Source organism: Dermacentor andersoni, chromosome 1 (genome assembly GCF_023375885.2).
Source record: "Dermacentor andersoni chromosome 1, qqDerAnde1_hic_scaffold, whole genome shotgun sequence".
Lineage (NCBI taxonomy): Eukaryota > Metazoa > Arthropoda > Arachnida > Ixodida > Ixodidae > Dermacentor > Dermacentor andersoni.
The window spans coordinates 175,538,724-175,564,419 of NC_092814.1; the positions used below are offsets into that span (position 1 = coordinate 175,538,724).

The window sequence follows — 25,696 nt, forward strand, 5'->3', positions numbered from 1 at the left end:
GTAGGGGGATGTGCTGCCGGTATGCTAGAGAAAAATGTTTCCTTCTCTCAGATTCGGCTGCCCGACACTCCAGGAGGACGTGGAGGACGGTCAGCCTCTCCCCGCGTCTACCGCAGGTTGGAGGATCATTTTCAGTGAGTAAAAAGTTATGCGTGCCAAATGTGTGTCCTATTCTGAGGCGACAGAATAGGACATCTGTTCGCCGTGATCTTGTTACGGAGGGCCATGAACTTAACTGTGGCTTTATCACGTGCAGTTTGTTATTTACTTCTGCGTCCCATATACGTTGCCAGTGGTTTCGCAGTTTCCTTCTTAAGAAAGGATTCAGGTCTGTGACAGGGACCGAAGCAGTCGGATTAACTGCATGTAATGAAATTGATGTGGCCATCTGGTCCACTAGAACGTTACCCTGGATGCCCCTATGGCCAGGCACCCAGCATATAATCACATGCTGGTTAGATACATATGCTTTACATAAGACGGAATAGAGTTCAATTATAACAGGATTTTTGTGCTTACAGAACGATATCAAAGACTTCACAACACTTAGGGAGTCCATATATATAACTGACTTTTTGAGTTTTGATTTCCTTATATGCTTCACGGTCGACAATATTGCGTAGGCCTCAGCCGTAAAGATACTAGTTTCCGGATGCAGTACGTCGGATTCCGAGAAGGATGGACCGACGGCTGCATAGGACACCCCGCCGTGTGACTTCGATGCGTCTGTGTAGAACTCCGTGCAGGAGTGTTTGTGCTGGAGTTCCCGGAAATGCATTTGGATTTCAATCTCTGGAGCGTGTTTTGTAACTTGCATGAAAGATATATCGCATTGTATCAGCTGCCACTCCCAAGGAGGTGGCAGCTTGGCTGGATGCATTAGGCGAAGCTCGAGGAGTGGGACATGCATTTCATGACTAAGCTCCCTCACACGCAGCTAGAAAGGCTGTCTTACGGAGGGACGATTACGAAAGAGTGTAGCATATGTCATATCGTTAACAGTATTAAAACACAGATGTTGAGGATTAGAGTGGACTTTCAGAAAATATGTTTGGCTGATGTATGTTCTCTGCAGATGAAGTGACCACTCATTTGATTCTGCATATAAACTTTGTATGGGACTTGTTCTGAAAGAGCCAGTGGCCAGTCGGATTCCTAGATTGTGGACTGGGTCTAGCATATTTAGCGCACTCGGGGCGGCAGAGTGATAACTTACGGCACCATAGTCTAATCGTGATCGAATGAGGCTTTTATAGAGTTTCATTAAACACTTCCTGTCACTACCCTATGTAGTCTGGGATAGAAGTTTCATTATGGTCATCGTTTTTAGACATTTTTCTTTAAGATGTTTAATGTGGGGGACGAAAGTGAGTCTGTAGTCAAGTATAACACCTAGAAATTTGTGCTCTTTGTTTACAGGTATTTGTTGTCCACCCAGTTCTAAGCAAGGATCTCGGATCAGTCCTCTCTTTCTTGTAAAAAGAACACAAGAGCTTTTGTTAGGATTGATCTTAAATCCATTCTTGTCTGCCCACATAGAGACTTTGTTCAGGCCATGCTGTACCTGTCTCTCGCACACTGCGAGGTTACATGATTTGAAAGCTATTTGTATGTCGTCCACGTAGACAGAATAAAAGATTGCCGGTGGTAATGAAGCGCGAAGCGTGTTCATCTTCACGAAGAGTGTGCAGCTGAGCACGCCTCCTTGGGGTACACCCGTTTCTTGCGTAAAAGGACGCGAAAGTACATTACAGACTTTTACCCGAAGGTACGAAGGTACGAGGTTTAGCATATTACCATGGATGCCCATTTCTGACAAGTCTCTTAAGATTCCGTAACGCCACGTTGTATCATACACCTTCTCCATATTAAAGAATATGGATAAGAAAAACTGTGTGTACAAATGCGTCCCGGATATTTGCTTCTACACGTATAAGATGGTCAGTTGTGGAGCGCCCTTCTCTGAAGCCGCAGATAGGGATCAAGGATTTTGCTCAGTTCAAGGAAATGAATGAGTTGCCGATTAATCATTTTTTCAAATACCTTACAAAGGCAACTTGTCAGGGCTATTGGGCGGTAACTTGCCACTGAGGAAGGATCTTTGCCTTGTTTCAAAACCGGGATCACAATGGCTTCTTTCCATGCAGTCGGAAGGTATCCTGCAGCCCAAATGGTGTTGAAAATTGTGACTAGTGTAACTTGGCTGTCTTTGTGTAAGTTTTTGATCATTTCATACATGATTCTGTCAGATCCCGGTGCAGAGCTCTTGCATGCGCTCAAGGCAGCTCTCAACTCGGCAATACTAAGAGGACAGTTGTATGGTTCATTCTGTCGACATTTTCTTATGAGTGGCTTACATTCTTCTATTTGTTTATATTTCAGAAAGGATTGCGAGTAATGGTTGGCACTTTACACGCTCTCAAAGTGCTCCCCAAGTGAGTCCGCCTGATCTTGTAGGGTATTGCCTTGTGTGTTTACCGAAGGGAGTGAATATGCTTGTCGCCCTCTTATCCTACTAACCCTGTTCCAGGCTTTGGCCTCATCAGTAAACGAGTTGATACGCGATAGAAACTTCTGCCAACTTTCTCGTCTGGCCTGTCGGCGCGTTCGCCTGCCTTGGGATTTACTTTTTTAAAGTTGCTAAGATTCTCCGCAGTGGGAGAAGCGCATAGCAACCCCCACACCCTGTTCTGTTTTTTACGAGCGATCCTACAATTGTCGTTCCACCACGGGACACGGCGTTTGCACGCCAAACCAGTTACTTCTGATATGCATTTAGATGCGACATCTATTATGAAGGCTGTAAAGAACTCCACAGCAGCATCAATTCCTAACAAAGACGTGTCAGCCCATGAGATACTAGTAAGAGATCGAAATTTACCCCAATCAGCTGTCTCAATCTTCCACCTAGGAGCGTGTGGTGGATATTCGTTTTCTTCAGGTAATCTTAGCAGTATAGGGAAGTGGTCGCTGCCGTAAGGGTTGTCGGTAACTTCCCATTCAAGTTCAGGCAGTACAGACGGGGAGACTATGCTAAGATCTATTGAAGAATAGGTTCTGTTTGCAAGAGAGTAATATGTGTGTTCCTTCTTATTCAACAGGCACGCACCAGAAGAAAAAAACTGTTCAACAAGACGTCCTCGCGCATCTATACGAGGGTCGCCCCACAGGTAGTTATGTGCATTGAAATCGCCAAGAATAACATAGGGTTCTGGCAATTCATCTATAAAGGACTGAAATTCATGTTTGCTTAGTTTGTAATGTGGGGGTATATAAAGCGAGCAAATAGTGATAAGTTTGTTTAGCAGAACAACTCGAACCGCCACTGCCTCAAGGGCCGTTCGTAGCTGTAAACGTTGACATGCTATGCTTTTTTGAATTACAATTGCAACACCGCCCGATGATGCGATAGCATCATTGCGATCTTTGCGAAAAGTAACATACTGTCGAAGAAAGTTTGTATTTTGATTTTAAGTGTGTTTCCTGTAAACACAGCACTTTTGGATTGTGTTTATGGATGAGTTCTTGCACATCATCAAGATTCCTAAGAAGACCTCTGACATTCCATTGAATGATTTGTGTATCGATATTTTAAAGTAAATTGGTGCTGTGTTTACGGAAACGGAAGGGATGTCTTAGATTACAGAGCCCTTTCAAGGCCCTGTGATAGGGGTTTTGCCCTTTCTGAAGCGTTCGAGCGAGTCTCGGTGCTCCTTAGGTGTTTGGTGCGCCTTGAGGACAGGTGTAGTGTCCATTGCCTCCTGTGAGACGCTGGACAAGCGCTCTTGCGAGCGAGAGGTTTTCCGAGAGAGTCCTGCCCCGTAAGGCAAGACCCCTGCGCCGGAGGTCGATGGGGCTCCCTGAGGGATTTGGCTGCGCTGGCCGTTGCCAGCGCTGGAAGGGGCCTTGGAGGTTGGGGCAGCCTCGGCTGCGCCCACCTTAGGGGTCGATGGCCCGGTCTGCTGGGTTGGCAGAGCAGCGCTAGCTGCAACCGCCGCGGGGGCAGATGGAGTAGCTGCCGACTCACTGCTTGTGGGTCGGACAGCCGCCGGAGGCCGTTGTGACGCTGCCCCCTGACGCGCCACTTCGGCAAAGCTTTTCTTTGGCAGGTATGCTACCCGCCTGCGTGCCTCCTTGAATGAGATATTTTCTGTTACTTTGATCGTTACGATTTCTTTTTCTTTCTTCCAGGATGGGCACGACCGCGAGTACGCGGCGTGCTCCCCATCACAGTTTACACAGTGGAGAGGGTTCTCGCAAGTTTCAGTGGTGTGTTCATGGGCACTGCATTTCGCACATGTTTGGCGGCCCCGAAAGCTCTGCGAACTGTGGCCGAAACGCTGGCATTTGAAACATCGAAGCGGATTTGGCACGTACGGCCTAACACGGAGCTTGATATACCCAGCCTCGATTGACTCGGGCAGGACACTTGAACCAAAGGTGATTATTAAGTGCTTCGTCTGAATCTCTTTACCATCTCGCCTCATCTTAATTCTTCTGACATTGATTACATTTTGTTCGCTGAAGCCCTCCAGGAGTTCCGCTTCAGTCAGCTCAAGCAAATCATCATCCGACACAACACCGCGGGTGGTGTTCATTGTACGGTGCGGGGTTACTGATATGTGGGTCTCCCCAAATGACACTAGTTTCGGTAGTTTTTCATATTGTTTCAAATCGCGGAGCTCCAAGAGTAGGTCACCGCTTGCCATCCTGGACACTTTGTAACCTGGACCAAAAACATCAGTCAAGGACTTTGACACAAGGAATGGTGAAATATTTTGCACTGCTTTGTTTGGCTTTTCAGAGTGAATAACATGGAACTGGGGAAAATTCTGGATTTGGTGTACGAAAAACTGAAATACATCTCCGGTGCGCCCTCGTTTCTGAGGGCGATCAGGAAGTTTGGGGAAAGAAGTTTCCATGAAGATATATAAAAATTCGGCAACAGCGCCGACCGCCCACCACGGAGCCCAACGAGGGGACGCGGCAGAGCTTGCATGCAAGTCTGCACGACGCCAGTCGTACGCCGCCACTATAACCAAATATGGTGTACCCAAGGTTGGATAGCCACACAGGGTTAACCCTTGCCGCCAAGAAGAAGGAAGTAAATAGAAGAGAGAAGGAGACAGGAAAGGCGGAAAGTAAGGGAAAGACGAAGGTTGTAGGAAGAGAGAGACAGGAAAAGGCGACTGCCGATTTCCTCCAAGTGGGTCAGTCTGGAGGTGCCGTCTATTCTTTAAATGAGGTATACTGAATATTCAGACGATCTTTTTTTTCTTTCCAGCTATTCATCAGGTATACTGCCAACAAATATTGATAATTTCACTCTACAGGAACAAATTCTTATTAGATAAGGCAAGTTTGATGTTCAATAAGAGTGCATAAAATGTGACAAGGACATTGAGACAATCAAACAAAACAGAAAAACGCCACTGTATTAGTGGTGTTTATTCAAATATGAAAATTATGCAAGGTATGTCGAAAAGAAGCTAGTTTCTTAATGTAGAAACTAGCGGCAATGCATCAAATGGTGAACACAGCAGCAAGATTTGTTATTGCTCATGCCACACAACAACTGTAATACCTCCATATTTCACTATGCTAAATATTTTGTAGTGATGTTCCACATATAAAAGCAGAATGTTGAAGCACAATGCTGCAAATGAAAATGTGTGTGAAAAGTGCTTTTAGATAGTTCCCGAGTTGTCTATGTGCTGCAGTGCTCTACTGTCATAACTAATACTTTGGATGATTACTGCAAGTGCCTCGCCAGCTCTGAAGAAGCATGTTTGCAATGGAGAGGAGGCATAGCAAAAGAAAAACAAAGTAGCAAAGTAAGTAGCGATGAAAAGGTTCTTTAAAGGGACTGACAACTGTCAGAATGTGCTGCGAGACATTGATGGAAATGACATTACGATGATTTATAATTATAGAATCAATCACATTGTTCATGATTTAAGTAGGAATTATAATTTTAAATTGGCCAAGACCGTCTCAAAAATTGGTAAGTGGCAAGACCTGGCAATGAAATCTTGGTACATCAGATGTATTCTATGAGATTACCGTACGTAAGTCGACTGCTATTAAGTACAGCATAATTATTGCCCAACATTGCAGTTGGTATATTATTAGACACTCCCGCATTATTCTATGCTTCAGAAACCAAAACGAACTTGTGGCTACGGCAACACGCTGAACTCCGTATAACGTATAAAGGTATCGTTTCGTTTTCAATCTGATTGGTTTGGTTTTCACTGGTTAAATACCGAAGCAGTTAGACACGAAACTACTAAAACACGGAGCTATTATCGCAGAAATAATTTAACAATTCGAAAAACATGAATCGCAGGAACATCGACCTGATAAACAAAATCATACTTTGTTAAAGCTATGGCCACACTTGTCGTCTGCCTCCAACTAATGCTGACGTACAAAGGCTATCATGCTCACCTATCACCGTTTTCAGCACGCTTCCAGTGAACGGCTACATCCTCACTGCAGATAGAAAACTTCTGATAAAAAATGAACCACAGCATTTTCTGCATTAGCACTTCATGATTAGACACTGACTGGTAAGCTTTCCATTGCACTAAAAAAAAAATGGGTACCATGAAAATTGGTTGTCAGTCCCTTTAAGGAAAGAAACAGATTTGCTGGCTCAAGTAACCCCAAATCTGATCCCATATGAATGCGTAAGCTATTTGAAAAGAACGGAATAGCTGCCACTGCAATTAAGAGGTAAATAAACCTGCCTGCTATTAGATGTCAGTGATTTCATGTTTGCCGAAATAATTAAAAAAAGTGCTATTGTCTGTTATCTCAACGTCCCCACATGACATTTCTTTTTGTGCATAGCCTACCTATCAATTAATAAGCCAGTCGTATAGATGTCTTGTAGTAGGCTAAAGCTTTCCATTTCAATGAGTGTCCTGCTATGATTATTCTAGGTTCTGGTGTATATATTCAGCTGTTTAAAAAGCAAGAAAATATGTATCTTGGTTCAAGGAATTCAATGTAGTAGTGTTAGCCTTGTGCAGACTGCCAACTCACCGTTTTAGGAGTCGCATGGCTTCATCATAATCAATTTGAATTCCAAGCTTCTGGAATGATGTCCTGATTTCATTTGCATCAAGTGAGCCTTTAGCAGCAAAAAGAATTAGGAAAGTAACTTCCATGTACCATGAGGACAAAAAATTTTCATTGAGTTGGTGACTTACCATCACTGTTTGCATCAAGGCTTTTAAAAACCACCATCAAATTCTTTTCGTGTTCTATGATGTAGTGCACAAACTCTGCAAAATCCACAGTGCCATCCTTTCCAGTGTCTGATACCGTTATGAACTTCTGTGCCAAAAATGAAAAAAAAAAGAAACAGATAGAGGAAAAAATTGAAAGGTAATTAACAAAGCAGCACATATAATGTGTTTAATTGACACAATACAACCGCAAACTTAAATGTATGTACGTGTAACTAACATCACTGATTTGCTCCGCAAACAAATGAAAAATAGCGAGCTTACTTATCATTTACAGCATAAAACATTCCATGCCTCTAGCTAAATCATTAGTGAAATGCGCTAAGCAGTAAAGCTATGTGCGTAGGAGGAATATATTCGGCCTTGCAAGTACGCGGCACACCGGAACCGATACAGCACTGTACGCTCGAGTAAACTGCAGTCACAAAGTGTAGCTGTTTTTGCACGCTTCCTTGTCGATACCTAAGATCTATCGATCGCAACAACAAAAAAGAGGCACACAACAATACATCAAGTGTGTGACAACGTTACAAAAACGGAACAAATTATCTAGGCAAAAACAATGCAAGCGACACACAAGTTGGCGACTGGGAAGAAAGCGAGGCATTCACATCGGTCTCTTCTGAGTCGCTTAGTCGGCCGTGGCACGTTTTCTGCAGTGCTAGCGCCTTTTTTACGTCACCATAAGTAGCACCGTATATCTCGTAATCATTTCTGTAGAAATTAGGAACCTTGAACACGCAGCGAGCGCACGCATTCTTCGCGGCGCCCTTACCTTGGACAAAATTGCGTGCAGTGGGACATTGGACACTGACCTCTACACTTCCAGGTGAATGCGGTAGTCCCAGTTTGCGCAAGCCAGTGGTAAGATCAGTGATGTCAATTCGACCATCTTCGTTGACGTCTAACTTTCTGAAAAGCTTCTCTAGTCGCTCCTCAACCTCTGTCGGCAGTTCAGGGTAGTAATGCGGTGGATGCTGCTGGGGTTGGCCGTTTTTTGGCGCGCCATTCGCTTGTAGTTTCATGTTTGTCGCTAGCACATGGCGCCTTTATCGAGGTTCCAGCCGGTCAACGAATGAATGAATGGATCCCACCTTGCGAGACGCGGGGACACGGCTGATTAGCTCGACACTGCGGCACACGCACGGCGCTTCAGACGACGGCAGTTTTGCTGTTGGCATTGGACTTCTTGAAACGCTTGGTAGGGCTGCATTAACATTTCCTGAAACTGCACGAGAAATGCATTTCAGAAAGGCTGGCTCACCACATTGCTACCGTCGGAACCCATGAAACGTCACGTTTCGTAGCCGACAAAACGTTAAGGGCCGAATGTCTGCTTGCCACGATTTCTTGCTTTCGCCGCTACGCCGAAGCTGTCGCTTGTGGCGCAGATAATTCCTTTACTATCAATATCATTCCAACGATTCCAACATAATCCACTCGTTTCGATTTTGAAAGTAAATGGCTGGTGTGATTTGTACAATAAAGTATCTTGCACGCTCTTTTGAAAACTAAACAAATTATAAAAAGAACAAAATATATCTATTACGCGCAATGAACGTTTAGAATCGGGACGCAAGTACGGGTTGTTTGCTTTTTGTTGTTAGCGTTTTCTCTTCACGCCATTTTTTTCTCCTGGCCCTGGCCCTATCTGGCGCCCAACGTCTGTCCTGACTGCCGCGCGGTGTTGTTTTGAACGTTTCGCTGTAAGTTTCAAAGTGATCATTTTTTCTTATGACGTCAATAGCTATACCCGTAAGTTGTTGAAATCGGAGGTCTGCGACGATGTCACGTAAAAGTATATATAGCAAGGCAAAGGAACCGGCAGGCATTGCTTGTACAGAACGCGCGTACGAGAGAAATTGTCTGCGGAATCTATTTGATTGCGCATCCATGTATGCATGTTTCCCATTATACAAGGAGTAATGTTCTTTTGCAAATGGGGCATGGTGATGTAGGTGTGGAAGATACTTATTTGTAGGTGGTTCAAAGTTTCGGTTTTATTGCTGGATAGAGGTGCTGCGCCACAGCGTTCAACCGGCAGAATTTTAATTCGGCTTTAGTGGCGTGTTTTTTACTTTCCTTCTTTCCTTTCTTCTGACCTCTCTGTTTCTTATTTAGGCTTTTGTAGCTGAAAGTGTGCTGTTCACTGCAAGCGAAATGTGTGCGCCTCTGCGTGCTCTCATAATGAGTCACACGTGTGCTACGCGCTATTACAGCATATTGCCGAACCGATTCAATTTTGAGGGCGTTCTCTGTCTGTCAGCTCTTATTTAAGGTGCACGAATTATCAAAGAATTTGCAACTTCTATTTGTGTCTCAATGCTTGCAGGAAGCAAACTATTTTATGAGGCGTGGCGAGGTCTGGTTATGTTTGGTGCCGTCTATGATAGGAATTACTGTTCTTGTATTTTAGTAAATCGGTCCTTTTGCGAAATTACGTAACGCATCGGGTTCAAATACCGGAATGACGCGAACAGTAGCACGTATAGCCACCACTAAAAAGTGCTGCGTACTTGTCCTAGAAATACCGAAGTATATATGTAGGAGGCCATGCTTCATAGACGAATACGGTGTGTAATATGGCACAATGTTGTTACACATAAACTCGGCAGCCTACTTTATTTTTTTTAAATATTTATAAAGTTGTATGCAAAGTTAAGGAACAATACATAATACAGACACAAAGTGTACTATGTTGAGTCTTTTGCTTCAGAGTCGAGAATCTCCAGAGCAGCATGACATCGTTCAGCTTTTTCTTTAATGCCATAGCATGTGATCATTTAGACAGACTTATTCTTGTATAATTGTTCTGTCACACAGGCACTTTAGTGCATTCTTGGGTTGATGCAGGCAAAGAGCTTCTGCTTTCTTGGATCCTCTTAGAAAAGTTTCAGTGCACATGGAACTAATTAAGTACTAGAATGTGCCTGTATAACACTGGCATAAAATTGAAACTGAAAACCAAACCCCATTACACTTTAAATTGCCACAGTGCTTGTGGTGAGATAGCTTACTCGCTAAATTAGTTCGCACAGTTCAAAAAATATACATATGGCTCAATGGCATCTAAGTTTTGGTGAGTCAATAATGCTTACAAATGGAAAGGATAAAAAAAAAGGTTACAGAGCTAAGCAGACGAGGACGAAATAAGACACAAACGACATATATGGGTGCCATATAAAGGTAAATGGCATAACGGTGAAGCTGCAGTGGCAGCGTTATCGTTGGCAGCTTTACCATTTGTGTCTCACTTGGTCCTCATCTGTTTAGCGCTGTAACCTTTGTGTTTAAGTCATGAACAGACCAACTCAGCAACAAGTTTTGGAAATAACTAGCTGGAGTGGATACATCGCCACTATAATTATAGTGGCACAGAATGTATCTAAGGCGAATAATGTGGAAGCTCTTGAAGCGATTAGTAAAAATTGTTCCATATGTACATACATTACTGTGATGCCTTCTGCTAGTGCTTCAGTGGCATGTGTGTTTTAATCATACATGAAAAAATTAGACCAAAAAAACCTTGTTTTATTGTATTACTGACATGACTGACATGATTAATGAAAACATAGGGAAAGCAATTCAATTTTAGGGGGTGTGCTTGAGTTTTACAAGGCTACACAGTGATGCGAACAGCTGAAAACACTGGATTTAGTTTTAATGTTGAAAATTTTACCAAGTGAATGATGTCTTTAGAACCAAACATTGAGATTTCTTGCGCCCGGTGTGTCATGGCCAAGTTGGTGGTCCCTTCCTCTTGTGTTAAACAATGGACAGTAAGCAGTGACAGCTTTACCCAGTCTTGATAGTAGAATTAAGTTGTTTCACATAATCTGTTGTACAGTAGACTTCTGTTAGTTCGAATCCGGTTTGTTCGATTTTTCAGTTAATTCGATCCCGACTGAAGGTCCTTGCCAGCACCTATGTATTTGAGTGTGTCTACCAACTGGGAAAGCCAAGAATTCTTGGGGATTTTGAATAGTCTGGAAATACTCGAGGAAAACTCGGGGAATTTATGCTTCCATCAGGGAAAATTAGCTTTCATTTTATTGAAAGGGAACGAAAGTCGTCCTACTGCTGGCTCGAGTAAAAGACAGGAATCATGTCGGGAATTCTCTTTTGACGCTGTGTCGTCAGCTGGAGGAGTTGCCAGTGTACAGTCAACGGCTGAATTTTGGGAAATTCCCGATAATGCGGACAGCTTTGCGGCAGCACCACATGCCCCACAGGCACCCTGCAATGAAGTTTGCCTGTACATCTCACGCCACCTAGCAGTGGCAGTGAGCACCCGTGAGTAGGCCCTCACTGCCATTTCACCATTTCCCGTGGTGTGCTCAGGCCCGCCTGAAAGCCTGCATTTCCAATTTTGCAATGGCTACACTGCAGCCTCTTGGCAACTCCACTTTGAGAAGTGTGAACAAAAAGAACAAGTGCAGATACTGCTACGTTAAAGATTGTCACAACCACAAACGGGATGTCAGAAAACCGGTGGAAGCAACCCAGCAGCTGAAATGGATTGGTGCGGTACATGTAGCTCTTGTGAATTTCTATTAAATTAACTTAAGGCGTAAATGCAAAAGGAAAGAAGAAGAAGAAAAAAAAAACCAGCAGTGGCATCCCTAAAAACAAAGCGACAACTGCAGAAAAATGCGTGAACTGATTCCCGCGATTGTAAATTAGCTTAGATAGTTGTTTAGCTTCTCTCGATCCAAAACGAATGCGCATTGGTTGTTACATGTCAAATCTAGCTTCGTAAGCTTTCCGTGCTGGAGCTTTGTATGCACTGTCCTTTTTGTGCACCGTGCCAACGTGCAGCTTCTTTTTGCGACAAGCTCAAGATGCGACTGTTGGAACCGGGCTCATTCATATTGATGTTTTCTCGCGTTTAGAACAACAGAACTAAGGAAGGAGGGCACCACAGCACACATCAAGTATTCGCAAATTAGCATTTCTCTCGCGCACACTAGTGCACATGTGTTCAGTCTTCACATTCTTTAGTCGCATTGATTGCTCTCTATTATGTTTCAGCAGTGATGACCTCTCACATTCGAGCCCAAACGAGCATGCCAGAATACAGTCGAGGCACTTTGTCAACGGAGAAAAAAGCACTTACCTGCCAATTTGCCAAAACCTATACAATTGTGAGGTGCAAGACATGCTCCAAGTAATGAAGCTACAAATGACAGTTGAAAAACGTCCACGGCCGTATTTGTTCACTTAAGTGGCATAAAATAATGATTTGTCAACTTTGAGTTCGATGTCGTAAGCATGCTTGCTTTGTTGTGACAAACACTTCGCGAACTGTGGTGGTTGCTTAGTGGCTATGGTGTTGGGCTGCGAAGCACGAGGTTGCAGAGTCGAATCCCGGCCACTGCGGCCACATTTCGATGGGGGCAAGATGCGAAAATACCCGTGTACTTAGATTTAGGACCACGTTAAAGGTCCCCAGGTGGTCCAAATTATTCCGGAGTCCCCCACTACAGCGTGCCTCATAATCGGATAGTGGGTCTGGCACCTAAAGGCTCATTCACACCGGCGACTGACAGTGGTCGCATGACCAAGTTGGTCGCAAGGCAACCAGTCGCAAATGGTCCCAAATGGTCACTTTTCTTGAAAAGCGACCATTTTAGGCCAATTGCTCGCTGCTCGATTTTTCAGTCGTGCAACCGTGGTCGCAAACTGATAAACCAATCAGCGGCGCACCGGAAGTGATCTTTCATGTGTCTACATCTGGCCTGCTCCCGCGTCGCGGCGAATTTTGCATAGATTCCGAGAGTTCTCGCTGAGAACGATAATCTCCGGGATTGCGACTTGCGGGTCGCGCTCAGCCGGGCTTGCCGGTGTGAACATCAGTCGCCTTCGGTCGTGAGTCGCGAATGGTCGCACGACCTCCTCAAGTCGCTGGTGTGAATGAGCCATAAAATCCCATAATTTAAGCACTTCACTGCAATGTTCGTGCAGTTTACTTCTTCTTTGACACTACATACATGGTTGTAGTCGTAAATTTAACATCCTTTCTCAAGCGTTGGTGGTCCAAGATGGGCCTCGATCACTTCGCCGCCTGACCATTGGAGGTAGCCCGTAGAGTCAACGTATAAGAACGTCTGGAATTTTGGACGCAAGAACACTTCGCTGTCCGATTTTCCGGAGGTTTTGCTGTGACCGCAGGGCCACGACGGCATTAATCAAAGCCAACACTGCCGTTTTGATTATCTCACCGCCTCGAACCAGCACGCAGAATCGCTGGCAGCCGTAGCCACCACTGCGGCAGCGCAAGGCTTAGCTGCGTCGACGTTCGCTATTAAGGTTCTTGCCATTCGGTGCAGTGTTTTTCATTGAAAGAATTCGCTGCTGTCAGTAATGGCACCGAATCCGCCTCTGTAGACCTCGCGATTGGCTTCGAAGCTTAGAAAGCATGCTGTGTTGTGTAATGCTGGTTTTCGAAAGGCAGCTTCGGCTCGGTGAAGCGTATGTGAAGTATTGCGGTGAAGCTTAACAAGCGTGGGAAGGGGCAATTGTCACGGGACGCAGTACGCATTCCATAATTATACATGCGTGCACCCGCCGTCTTCTGTCGCAGTACGAGCACCAATATGCCTAATAAGTGCACTGGCAGGTCTTAGAGCGTTTTCGGACTTGCCTGTGATGATTTGAGCCCTTAAGGGCAGTAATAGACATGCATTCATTTTTTCGGACATTTTCATCGCCCTAGGGAGTCCGAATAATCGGACGTTGTCTGTACAACTGACCAAGAGGATGCTTCAAATGCTCAGTAAGCCAAATGCGCGGCGGAAAGAGGACAAGAACAGAAATGACCGTTGCATTGAGGAATGATCGGAAAAGGAACTGTGCTGCTTCTTCTTTGAAGGAGCTTGAGCTCAAAAAGCAAAGTGTTGGCTTATGCAAAGATGCAGGTGACCCTCATCCAAACCAAAATAAACTCTTGAAAGCAGTGAAACGCAAAGTGGAGGCATTGTGCACGAGCTGAGAGTATGTGAGGACAGTTGAGGTTGACTTTCCAGCTGCTGAGAAAATCTCACTTGTAACAAAGTTCGGACCTTATACCAATGATCTTACTATCACTTGATAGAAATAGCTCATTTTCGCAAATATTTGCTTCTGTATGCATCTCTTTTCATAATTGAATATGCTTGAAATTTGTGGGCATTTTACTATGCCCTCCTTTCAGTTAAACACTACTCCTTACTATTCAAACTGGATTAAGTTTTTTTTTTATTTTTAAAAATGCCTACTTGAGAGTGACAGCATCGGGTGACGTGATGTCAGCCTGTCTTGACATAAATTAAAGTTGTGTGTCACTCAGGCAAAACCTGTAAAACTCGGGAGAATTTGAAAATGTCCACTTGGTAGACTACCTGGTATTTCTACGATCCCAAACTTTCGTTATTTCGATCCTGAAATTGGCTTCACCGGATTATTCAAACTTGATCAGTCAGCATGCATGTGCCTGCCTGACCACTATGGTGACCCCAATAGCATGCCCTCTAGTGGCAGTGTCTGTCTCATGGAGCTTAGGGGACAGTGAATGCATTGAACATGTCAACTTTTCTGTGGAAAACGTCTATTTTCGGTCTCACTATGAAGATTTCGAAACAGGAACCATAGCTCACAATGTCTGATTTTAGTATTTACCCGATTATAGCACATGCGTTTCTCTCAAGAAAATTGGGCTAAACATTGCCAGCATGGTGCAATTGGATACGAAACTAAAACTGCCTTCGCAGTGTGTTTGCTTTACAGATTAACATGGATATATTGCAGTCTAGCAGACTTCTAATACGGGTGTCACACGCCGCACTTTCGATCGCAATCAAGCCCGATCCGGATCGAATTTCTCGGTCACGATTGGTTTCTTTGCGTAAGCTACAAAGAAAAAAAAAAAGTGGTCGTGTGACACCATTATAAAAGAGTCCGTGCAGTGGTGAAGCTGACTTTAGATAACTGACTGCCATTGTGCAACATGTATTAGATTCTTGTCCATTTTTCTTGCTAAAAATTGGGTGCACATTAGATTTCTACTTTGTTTAGGAACTTTAATGTAATTACTATGGTAGTTTTCTACTTTGGGCTCACAGAAATTGGGTGTGCATTTAATCTGGCAGCCTGTTAGGATCAAGCAAATACTGCCAAATGAATTAGCAGTGTTTGGCAATTCTTCTGCATCTTGTTTACGTTGACCCATTGGATAATTCAATCAATTTTGTCGGTCCAATCAGGTTTGAACAGGGTGTCTACCAATCGGGAAAACCGGGAAAACTGGGAATTCTCAGGGATGTTGAATAGTCTGGAAATACTCAGGGAAAACTTGGGGAATTAGTGCTTCTATCAGGGAAAATGATCCAATTTTATTGAAAGGGAATGAAAGTCGCGGTAATGGTGGCTCGAGTGACAGAGAGGAATTGTAACGAATCGTTTTTGATGCTGTGTCGTCGGCTGGAGTTGCCAGTGTGCAGTCAACGAATTACTTTCTGGACGCCCGATAATTCGGACTACTTCGCGGCACCTCCACGTCGTACCCCATAGAGTCGGTGTTTAAGAACGTCTGAAATTTCGGGCGCAAGAACCCTTCGCAGACCGATTTTCCGGACTTTTTGCCGTGACCGCAGGTCCGAAACAGCAATCGAAGTCACCACCGGCACTGTCGCAGGCAGACCCTCTGGCAGCCGTAGCCAACATGGTGCCAACGCTAGGCCTAGCAATGGCACCGACTCCACCTTTGTGGTCGTCGCGATTGGCTTCGAAGCTCGGAAAGCATGGCGCATTGCATAATGTTGGTTCCCGAAAGTCAGCTTCGCCTCAATGTAGAAATATTGCATGGTGAAGCTTAACAAGCGTGGGAAGGGGCAATTGTCACGGGACACAGTATGTATTCAATGAGAGCAGCATTCCGGGCAAGTTGGTAATCCATTACCCAAGTATTATTGAGCAATAAAAAAGACACGGACGTAAGAGAAGAAGAACACACACCAAGCGCAAGCTTTCAACTGTGGAGTTGAAAGCTTGCGCTTGGTGTGCGTTCTTCTCTTACATCTGCGTCTTTTTTGTTGCGCAATAATACTTGAGTATGTATTCCTTAATTATACGCATGTGCACTCACCATCTCCTGTCACAGTACGAGCACCGATATGCCTAGTAAGTGTACTGGCAGGGCCTCAGAGCTTTTTCACATGTGTCTGTGGCGATTGGAGCCCTTAAGGGCATTAAAAGACATCCATTCATTTTTTTCGAACTGATCGATTTTTTGGACGTTTTCGCGGCCCCTAGGGAGTCTGAAAAATCGGGACGTTGACTGAGGACGCTTCAAATGGTATGGGGGGCGAATGTGTTGCGGAAATATGACGACAACAGAAAGGTCCTACGCATTGAGAAATACAGAAAAAAGGAAGCGTGCCGCTGCTTCTTTGAAGGAGCTTGAGCTCAAGAAACAAAGTGTTGGCTGACGTCAAGATGCAGGTGTCCCCCATATAAACCAACATGAACTCTTCAAAGCAGTGAAACGCAACACTGAGGTGTTGTGAGGGAGCTGAGAGTATATCGGGACAGTTAAGGTTGGCAAATACCAGCTGTTGAGAGAGAATCTCACTTGTGACAAAGTTCGGGCCTCATACCTATGAAATCAGTTGATAAGAAATAGCTCATATTCTAAATGATTTGCTTCTGTAGGCATCTCCTTTTTATTCATATTTGAGACTGTTCAACTCAATTTGCAATGGGTTTTACCATTTTTTTCAAAGATATTTTATTCACTGTGCATTTTACTAACCTCTCGCTTCTTTTTTTATGAATAAAATAAGCACTACTCCTTACTATTCAAACTAGATGAAGTCACTATTCGAACATGACTAACCCTTTGAGGGTCGATTTTTTTCGCCATATGCGACCGCCCAGGGTAGTTTCTTTTTATTGCAGATTTCAATTCTTCTTAGGGACTTATTTCAAAAATATTTACCGCAATTTTTCTAGGGTGACTGTAAAGTGAGAAAAAAATATTTTACATTGGTATATATGTACTCTTCATTCATAACAAAAAAAAAAAAAGGAAATAAACTTTTAAGTATGACAAATTTGATGCATTTTTATAGACATAGTTCAAGGCCTTGAAAATGCGCACGCGAGAATATTTCGCAAGGCTCAAATGTTCCTGCTCTTACACTAATATCTAATATGTACATCCATAGCATAATCGAACTGCCAGGTGCGTGCACTCAGGAAAACTGTGTGGTTCTGTGCCCGTCGAAAAAGCACAACGTGTGACAAACTTCCGCTAATCTTCATCATATCGCCAACCAGGGGCAATTAATTTTCGCAAGTGCCAAAAAAAAAAAAAAAAAAAGCAATGGAAACGCATGCATGCCAGCATCCTTCCTATGCGCACCCCTGTGAGCACTAAACGAGCGACAAATAGGCGGTCGCCCTTTGAGCGATTACTAAGGAGATAGCCATCTGTTTTGCAAGCGCAAGATGCCGAAACTGCCCGCGAAAACAAAACCCGAACCGCCATCTCTCCGCATGCGCGCGAATGTGCGAGCGGTAGTATATAGACGCGCAGGAACGAACTAGCGCTAAAACAAACCATGCAACGAAAACTGAGAGAGGGAGGTGCGCGGAAAAAATTCCCTGTATTCCCACATAGTGGCAGCACATGACAGAAAAGAAAAAGTGAGGAAATTGGCGCGCTTTTTAAACGTACAGACGGCGTCGTAAATATACGGCATCGACCCTCAAAGGGTTAAGTAGTTCTTTTAATTTTTTAAACATGCTTACTAGGGAGTGACAGCATCGGGTGACATGGTTTCAGCCCGTCTTGTCATAATGCAAAGTTCTGTGTCACTCGGGAAATATTGCAAAGGCACTCAGGAAAAACCTGGAAAACTCAGGGAATTTGGGAATGTCAACTTGATAGACATCCTGTTGAATTAATGGAAGTTGACTGTAGTATGGTATTGCTGGATGGTATTGCCTCTGAAGAAGTCCTACTGAGACCAACCTCTGTGAAAAGCTATTACTCGAGCTGTGGCGCATTCAAAGCATGCAGAACAGCAACAGTCATTTCCAGGGTAACCTCTGTGCTATACGTGTTCACTGCTTGCACTTATGACAAAGAGGAGAGAGAGGCAACACAAAAGTTTCCTTTACTGTGGTGCCACTGCTGCCCCCTGATCTAGTCACCCTTTCTCTCAGCCGCCAACCATACCAGAAAAACAGCATACCAGCCTGTGTGAAAACACCTCCCTTTCTTTTGAGGATCATCTATAAAGCTGCACTGCATTCCTTCTGCCATTTAACCCCAGCAAGGAGCCAAGTAGGGCCTAAAACTTTCGTTATAAGGAATCACCATTTTCAGTTGGATGCATTCACTTAATAATTAATTGATCCAGAGAGGTAATATTGTTTTGTGTTTCCAGGTTGGTTTTGCACTGATTGCATAGAAGTGCTTTAAGAAATAGAGAAATTGTTTTATGTGTAAAAACAATTCCCCACTATGAACTTGAACTGAAAGGAGTCAAACCTTTGAACCCTCTAATGTTACCATGGTTGAAATAGGCAAGAATGAACTTGAGGCACACAAAGGCCAAGTGAGCCATTTGTGATCTGCTCTCATCAGCAGGCTCATTAAATGTTGCACACATGCTACGTGGCATTTAATCGAAACTGTTATCTATAGGTGAAACTAGGAGAAACAGGTTCTCTTTGCACTTGCTCATTGGTAAGACAGCCACTGTGCTGAAATTTTTATAAATGGTGACCAATTATTTTGTAAAGGGATAAAAATGAAATAGTAAAGGATGTTTGAGTGCGGCACTTTCACATCCCCTGATGTTTTTCCTGCATGGCTTGTGCCTCCTGGCTTTCAGCTTTCCTGCGTAGCACAAACACGGCAGAGGAAGTTGACGTTGTAATTGCAGAGGAATACAGGAGATTCATTATGACAAGAGATGGTGTGAATGTTTTGATGCTAACACTATTACGACATTCGGGTGCATGGGGAACTGCCTTTCTCCTTTTCGGTTGGAGGACACTTGCGTGCAGGCCGACTGCACGCTTGTTGGTTCGTTCTGCAGGATCAAGCCCTGGAGGGCTTATTGGGCCGCCGTTTCGGAGCGATGCCTTTTCTCAATGCTAATGCTTTTTGGCACTTCTTGCGTTTGTGAGTGGCCAAGCGACATTCGTCTCCGGACAGAGCATCGCTTGACCACTCGTAAACTAAAGCGAGATGCTTGCAGCTTGCACAATAGCACCCCTAATCACTCTAATGCACCATTTGTGAGACCACACCCAGGAATGACTTAAGTGTCGGGCATGGGTAAACATTCATTCGAGATACTTTTGTGGGGATTTGAACCCTCACGATTCCTCATCATGGTTAATTCCTTGTGTATAGTTTGGCTAGCTGACATTCTTGTATGAAGATACAATAAATGCCATTGTATGTTTTCATTGCACTGGGTGTAGTGTCTCCTTTATTTATTGTAACATTCCTTTTTCTTCTCTTTACTCTTAGCCTCCATATTTCTCACAGCCACAGAACAGTTCAAGTGTCCACTGAGAAGTGAGACATTTACAATGTCCATGGTCCTTTTCATACTTCCTTGTGTCCTTATTACAACAACTTACTACTACTACTACTTAGTAGCCTGGCTACTTAGTAGTAGTCTCAGTAGCCAAAATATTGAGTTTGTTGCATCTTGTTATACACAATAAAATTGCAGAATTGAAGCCATTTAATGCTCAAAGCTTGCCCACCTAAGGAGTCCTACAACTAGAACCAATTTAAGTATATTTGTCTCCAGCTGTGAAATGAAATATGCTTTCGCATATTACGAATTACATTTATGGAAAGCCTACATGAAGCGAACAAACCATATTTAGCCAACAAACAATGAAGCAGCAGTAGTTGTGGGTTCGGCTCTCACCAGCAAAAATCTTCTTTCATTTCTCTTTTTCTTATCAGTCATGCATTTCAGTTCAAAAGCACTGGTAATTTCCCACATGCTATATCAGGCTCTATTATTTGTTGCCTTCGTACGTTCGTTATTAACAACAAAAAAAAAAACCTTAGTTACCTTGATTCTTTTTTGAAACTATAGAGGACATCTGTGTATGTTGTATGAAGTGTTTGGAGTCTGATCCCTCGAAGTTAGTGCAAGTTGGGGATTCCTATTGAGTGTACAAACTTTAAGCAGTGATTGGGTTCAGTTATACAATCGCAGCAGGCATCCTAAAGGGACTGTGAAATGATTTTGATAATTTTGTACAAATGCACCAAGTCAGAGCCAAGAGCCAAGTTTCATCATCAAGAGCCAAGTTTAAGTGCTCTGCCTAAACAGTGTAGTTTATTATTGGGTTTTAAACATCTGCATCACTATTGAATGCAGTGGTGCCACCCTTGCGATTTCAGCCGCTTTGTGCTCATTTTACGTAGGATGGCTGAGTGACGTCACTCAGGCAAATGATCCCCTTGTGACATCACTGGGAATACTTAATGCATGCCGCTTCATTTGGCTTATTTTAGTAAAATATGTATACATAGTCATTTTGTGCCCGTAAAAATAAAACTTAAATTCAATAAATGCCGACATTTCTTCAAAGCAGTTGAACAATGCCACCTCAAAATGCAGATTGCCTGCTACAGCTTTGGTCTGTGCACATGAATTTGTGCACACTATTAAGGGGAAAAGTGTAATGAGTTCATGTCGAAAGGCTGGGCTTTGTGGAAACTTTGCGAGGATTCACAGGGGAAGGAAAGGGAAGAGATGGAACGCTACAAAAAATAACAATAGTGCAGTGGCTATGGCAGCTAATCGATCTTGGACAAGTTATCTCGCATGCACATCAATGCAGTGTGGTGTTTTCTGGCCACAGAGAAATTGATGGCACCAGTGTTCTGCGCTGCTCATCCTTTTGCACTGCAGGTGTGTGCAGGGAGTAAACTGCAGTGATATTATGTTGTAGAAAATGCGAACACTGCATGTAAGTTTCATTTTGAGGCCACTATAACAAGAAAAATTGCATCGCCAGGAGATACGAGTAAACTCTGTTCAACTCAACTGAAAGTAGCCGACACTAGCATCACTGTATGACGTGGTGCCCAAGGAGGCAGGAAAAAACTATAGGGGGAATGTTTAAGCACTTTTAACCAATTTAATATAGTGTGCTAGCATAAAATGTTTTTGAGAAAGCATTCGGTGAAATATGCTCTCGATATGCAAAACCATTCAGTATAACATAAGCAATTGTACAAACTGACACCTACCTTTGGGCAGCATGAATTAGCATTTTGTCTCAGATCCCTCATCTTCATTAATAGGGTACAGTCATTACTAAAACACTTGGTGTAGCTAGGGTTGTAGCTTTTGTTGGCGTGATCGTGGGGATTGGCACTTAGTGTGCCATGTGCAAAGGAGAATGGAAAATAAAATGGAATGTTACAAAATCTGACCCAGATTGTTTTTGTTTTTAATTCTATTAGTTGTATTTGTTTGGTTATACAGTGTTTATATACAGGATGTTTCATGTCACTGGAGCCAAACTTTAAAAATATGCAAATGCCACGTAGCTTGTCTGAACCAGGGTAATGTTCGCTGTCGCTTGGAGATACGCTGATACTTTTTCTGCATTCCATCTAATTAGTCTTAATTAATCAATCAATCAATTTCTCAATTATTATGATTGGATGAAAAGTGTAAATAAAAAAATTGTACAGCAACATAAAAAACTACCAATACAGCTTTCTGTTGCTCAATATGTGCTACATAAAAGTTTTTCTCTGAGTGTGAAAGAAGCCCACGAATACATCCAAAGTGCCTTGAGCGGCCAGTCTTGATAAGGTCCACAGAAGATAGGGCTCACAGCAGCTAGGCGAATTGACCTTCGTGCTGCCTCTCGCTTTAACATGAAGACAGTGCACATGAAGCTATCAGTACTTGGTGCACTCTGTCCCCATTGCAGATTGCTTTCAATATAGGGTCCGCGCAGCTACGCCATACGCAGCCACACTGGAGTACGGTTGATAAGGGTTCGGCGTTGATGGATAAGGCACTAAAGAGTGATAACGGCTTATAATGATCGAACTGTTATCAGCGCACCTGGCGCCGCAACCTGCAGTAGTTTGCTTGCATCATCAGTTCACCTTGTGTTGCCATCCGTCGGCAGCAGTTGGTTTCACCGCGCGCCGTTGTTTATACTGGCTGGATCAAGTTTCATAACATTGATAATGACACTGGGCTGTGTGAAGATGAGCAAGTGACACAATGCTTACGCGTGCTTAGACAACTTCCAGAGGAGTTTCTCCGTGAATATTTGAAGTTTGGCCCAATTTGAGTGAAATGTCCTGTATAGAAGGCTTGATGTTTAAAAAAAAATGGCTTTAGTTTCAGGTTGCCTTTACAAGATATAACAGAATATTTTTTTAAGCACTTTCCAAATATACTGAAAATAATCATACCTAATTTCATTCCACATGTGCTGAGAAGCATAGGTGGAATGAAATAGGCATAGGTAGGAGAAGCATTAAGCATGACACTTAATGCAGAAATTGCACAAAAACTTCAAAACCAATAGTGCAAAATAATTGAATTTTTAGTGGATGTGAAAAGACAGTCAGCTTTTCTTTTCCATTTTGCTGGAATGTATAACTCATGGAGGCTACATTGAAAATAGTATGGTCTATAGTGCTCTGGATGAATTGCAGTGGTGAGCAGAGGCACTTCTGTATATTGGCATATATTTTAACATGAATAATATGCAGTATGTTAGAGCATAAGTTAACATGAAAAGTTGGAAAGACAAAATTGGCACAGCTGAACTTTCTTTTGTCAGAGGTTATATTCCTTTGCTTCTTTGTCCTTTGTACTCACCCTAAGTAGTTTTACACGCAATAAGCCATTATAAGTAATGTTACAAAAAAAGCTAAGACAATAACATGCATAATTGACACAGGAGCTGTTTCATGCTGTGTTAATGCTGTATGGTTTTGTAGATTTCTTGATGTTTAAAGGATTTTTCTTTTTGTACTCCTGCTTGCAGGTGCAGTCAAGCACTTTCATCATGATATTTTATTGTGAGTATTTGCATGCCACAAAGCACATCTCTTTCTTTACTAGCATGCTTGTTGCAGAAGAAAAAAAAAGTTACTGAAGTGACTATGTTCTTGCTGTTTCAGAGTTATGTCGTTGAGCAGTTCATGTTACTACACAAAAAATCCCATTATTGTGTTAAGTGGGCTGGAATAATAAACTAATACACACAGGTTTACGGAACACAGCAACAAAGGTCTGAAATTAACCAAATTATCACTTGTGCAAAATATTTTCCTGTGTAATGATCCACTAGGCTGACGATTTAAAACTGCATGTCCTGCCTGTTGTGGTTGGCAGTGGTTGGACTAGGGATCTTTCAGGCTTGAGCCAATGTTCCGACAAAGGAGGATGACTGACAATCTCCTTGTGGAAACCTTGGCACCAGTCTGACACATTTTTTTGTTTAGACCTCTGTTGATCACCTTGTGATCCTGTGAACTTCCATCTTGTTTGGATGAACCTTGCACAAAAAGTACATAGCACAAATGAGGCCGTTCATCCCACTGCCTCTTTCGAAATGGCACAGGCATAGGTTGCTTTGTAAATTTTGCTATTTCAACATAAGGATTTTCTAAGACTGGGACATGTTACTTGCCTTTTAGCAGAGGCTAGAGCTCATAATTATGAGTGGACATTGTATTCTATCTGTCCTTCACAAGAAACTGCTTTCGTTGGGTTTTGACTTCTCCTGTGACCTGTCATATAATAGGGCTGCAATTAGGCAAGGTCATTTTTCATGTGGCTCTTAGCACTTTATTTTTTGCTTCTTTCAAATGCAATATTACATTTGCATAATTCCAAAATGTAGAACACCACTTTGTATTCTAAAGTTGAGTTATTGTGTGTGGGACGGTCAGTAGAGGCAGAATGTTAAAGAAAGGCAAACAATTAACGACCAAGCACTGCTAAAACATACATTTGAGTATAAAGGCATTGCAAAAGGCTAGTTCATCAGGCAATGTTTGTTGTGGAAAAAAAAAAACATCAATTTATGACAAAAGCAATAAAAAGAACGGCAACACAAGACAGAGAAATACACATGACAGGTGCTGAACTAACAATTGACTGGTTTATTGCACACAGCAAAGAATAAAGACAAACATTCCGCCTGCGCGCGCACCCTCACGCTATTGGTATGTGCCACATCTTTCTGGGAGGCCGATTTCACAGTTGTGCAGGTTGATAGATGGGATGTAAATGCAATGTTCATGGTTTTTCTTTATGTGGAGAGCTTCAATGGTTTCACGTGCTTTTTGATCCACATGCCTGAAGGTGATGTGCTTTAAAAAAAAAAAATGTACGACAATGTGCTGACAGATGTGATGAAGGTGTGCCCTTTTCAATTTTTGTTTTGCTGGCTTAACTTTTTGTTAAAGCAGGTGCCAGTTTGTTAAGACAGGTGCCAGTCTTTCCAATGTACATCGTTTCACAAAACAAGGCAAATAAACATGTTGCGCAACCACAGATTAACAAATCACAGCACCCCCTCCCTCCCTGATTAAAAAATTAAATTATGGGGTTTTACGTGCCAAAACCACTTTCTGATTATGAGGCACGCCATAGTGGAGGACTCCGGAAATTTCGACCACCTGGGGTTCTTTAATGTGCACCTAAATCTTAAGTACACAGGTGTTTTTGCATTTCGCCCCCATCGAAATGCGGCCGCCGTGGCCGGGATTCGATCCCGCGACCTCGTGCTCAGCAGCCCAACACCATAGCCATTGAGCAACCACCGCGGGTAACCCTCCCTGATGTATCGTGCTCGACAGGAGACGGTGCGCTTCCTCCCCGCTTTCTCCTTTGCGCACATAAGACTGAGCCACCATCGTCGGCTCACCTGGCTCACCCATGCCCCCCCCCCCCCCCCCCCCCTCCAACCTCCCCCACGCTTTTACTCGGCATGTGGCGTGGTCATGATATTGTCGCCTTTGGACTTTATACTGAACATGAGGGCGACGGCGATGGCAGGAGTGTGCCTGGAGTGTCCATATAATTGCTATTGCAATAGTAATATAGTAAGAGTATCCGGCAACTGAAGCATCCCGTGGCTCATTACTTTCCGCATGAGAAGTAACAAAATCGAACTTTCGCCGTGCGATGATTTGCAGCACCGCAAAAATGTCTTTTTTTTTTTTTTTTTGTGGGCCGGGGGCATGGAAATAAAAACACAAAGGAAAGCATGTTGGCCACAATGGAATGCCTACTTTGGGCACCTAATGTGGCTACCAAAGGAATATAGAAGAAAACTTGAGACGCTTGGTCCACAGAGAAGCGTACGCATACTGCTCGGTATCCTACACCGGCGAGACAAGACTTTCGGAGAAGTTGCACACAAGT

The 25,696-nt window shown here is 43.3% G+C and overlaps 2 protein-coding genes and 1 long non-coding RNA gene across 6 annotated transcripts in view; 2 read left to right on the forward strand and 1 right to left on the reverse strand.

Moving 5' to 3' along the window:
- Window positions 1-8,626, reverse strand: part of SCaMC (Short Calcium-binding Mitochondrial Carrier) — a 93,040-nt gene extending 84,414 nt beyond the window's left edge. Inside the window, exons 1-4 of one of the 4 annotated variants that reach the window (XM_055062803.2) lie at window positions 8,072-8,626; window positions 7,218-7,344; window positions 7,051-7,138; window positions 6,451-6,495 (exon numbers count right to left, since the gene is read on the reverse strand). In XM_055062803.2, the coding sequence (XP_054918778.1) occupies window positions 6,451-6,495; window positions 7,051-7,138; window positions 7,218-7,344; window positions 8,072-8,281 (470 nt within the window). In that variant the 5' untranslated portion in view covers window positions 8,282-8,626. The remainder of the gene's footprint in view (window positions 1-6,450; window positions 6,496-7,050; window positions 7,139-7,217; window positions 7,345-8,071) is intronic. The other 3 variants (XM_055062802.2, XM_055062801.2, XM_050195081.3) reach the window with 3 other exon arrangements.
- A 242-nt stretch (window positions 8,627-8,868) lies between these two features.
- Window positions 8,869-25,696, forward strand: part of LOC126547183 (uncharacterized) — a 261,800-nt gene continuing 244,972 nt past the window's right edge. Inside the window, exons 1-2 of the mRNA XM_050195066.3 lie at window positions 8,869-8,962; window positions 23,307-23,340. Of these exons, the coding sequence (XP_050051023.2) occupies window positions 23,328-23,340 (13 nt within the window). The 5' untranslated portion in view covers window positions 8,869-8,962; window positions 23,307-23,327. The remainder of the gene's footprint in view (window positions 8,963-23,306; window positions 23,341-25,696) is intronic.
- Window positions 8,979-12,511, forward strand: LOC129380809 (uncharacterized). Its single transcript, XR_008609000.2, has 2 exons — window positions 8,979-9,151; window positions 12,291-12,511. It is a non-coding gene; the product is annotated as an uncharacterized lncRNA (long non-coding RNA).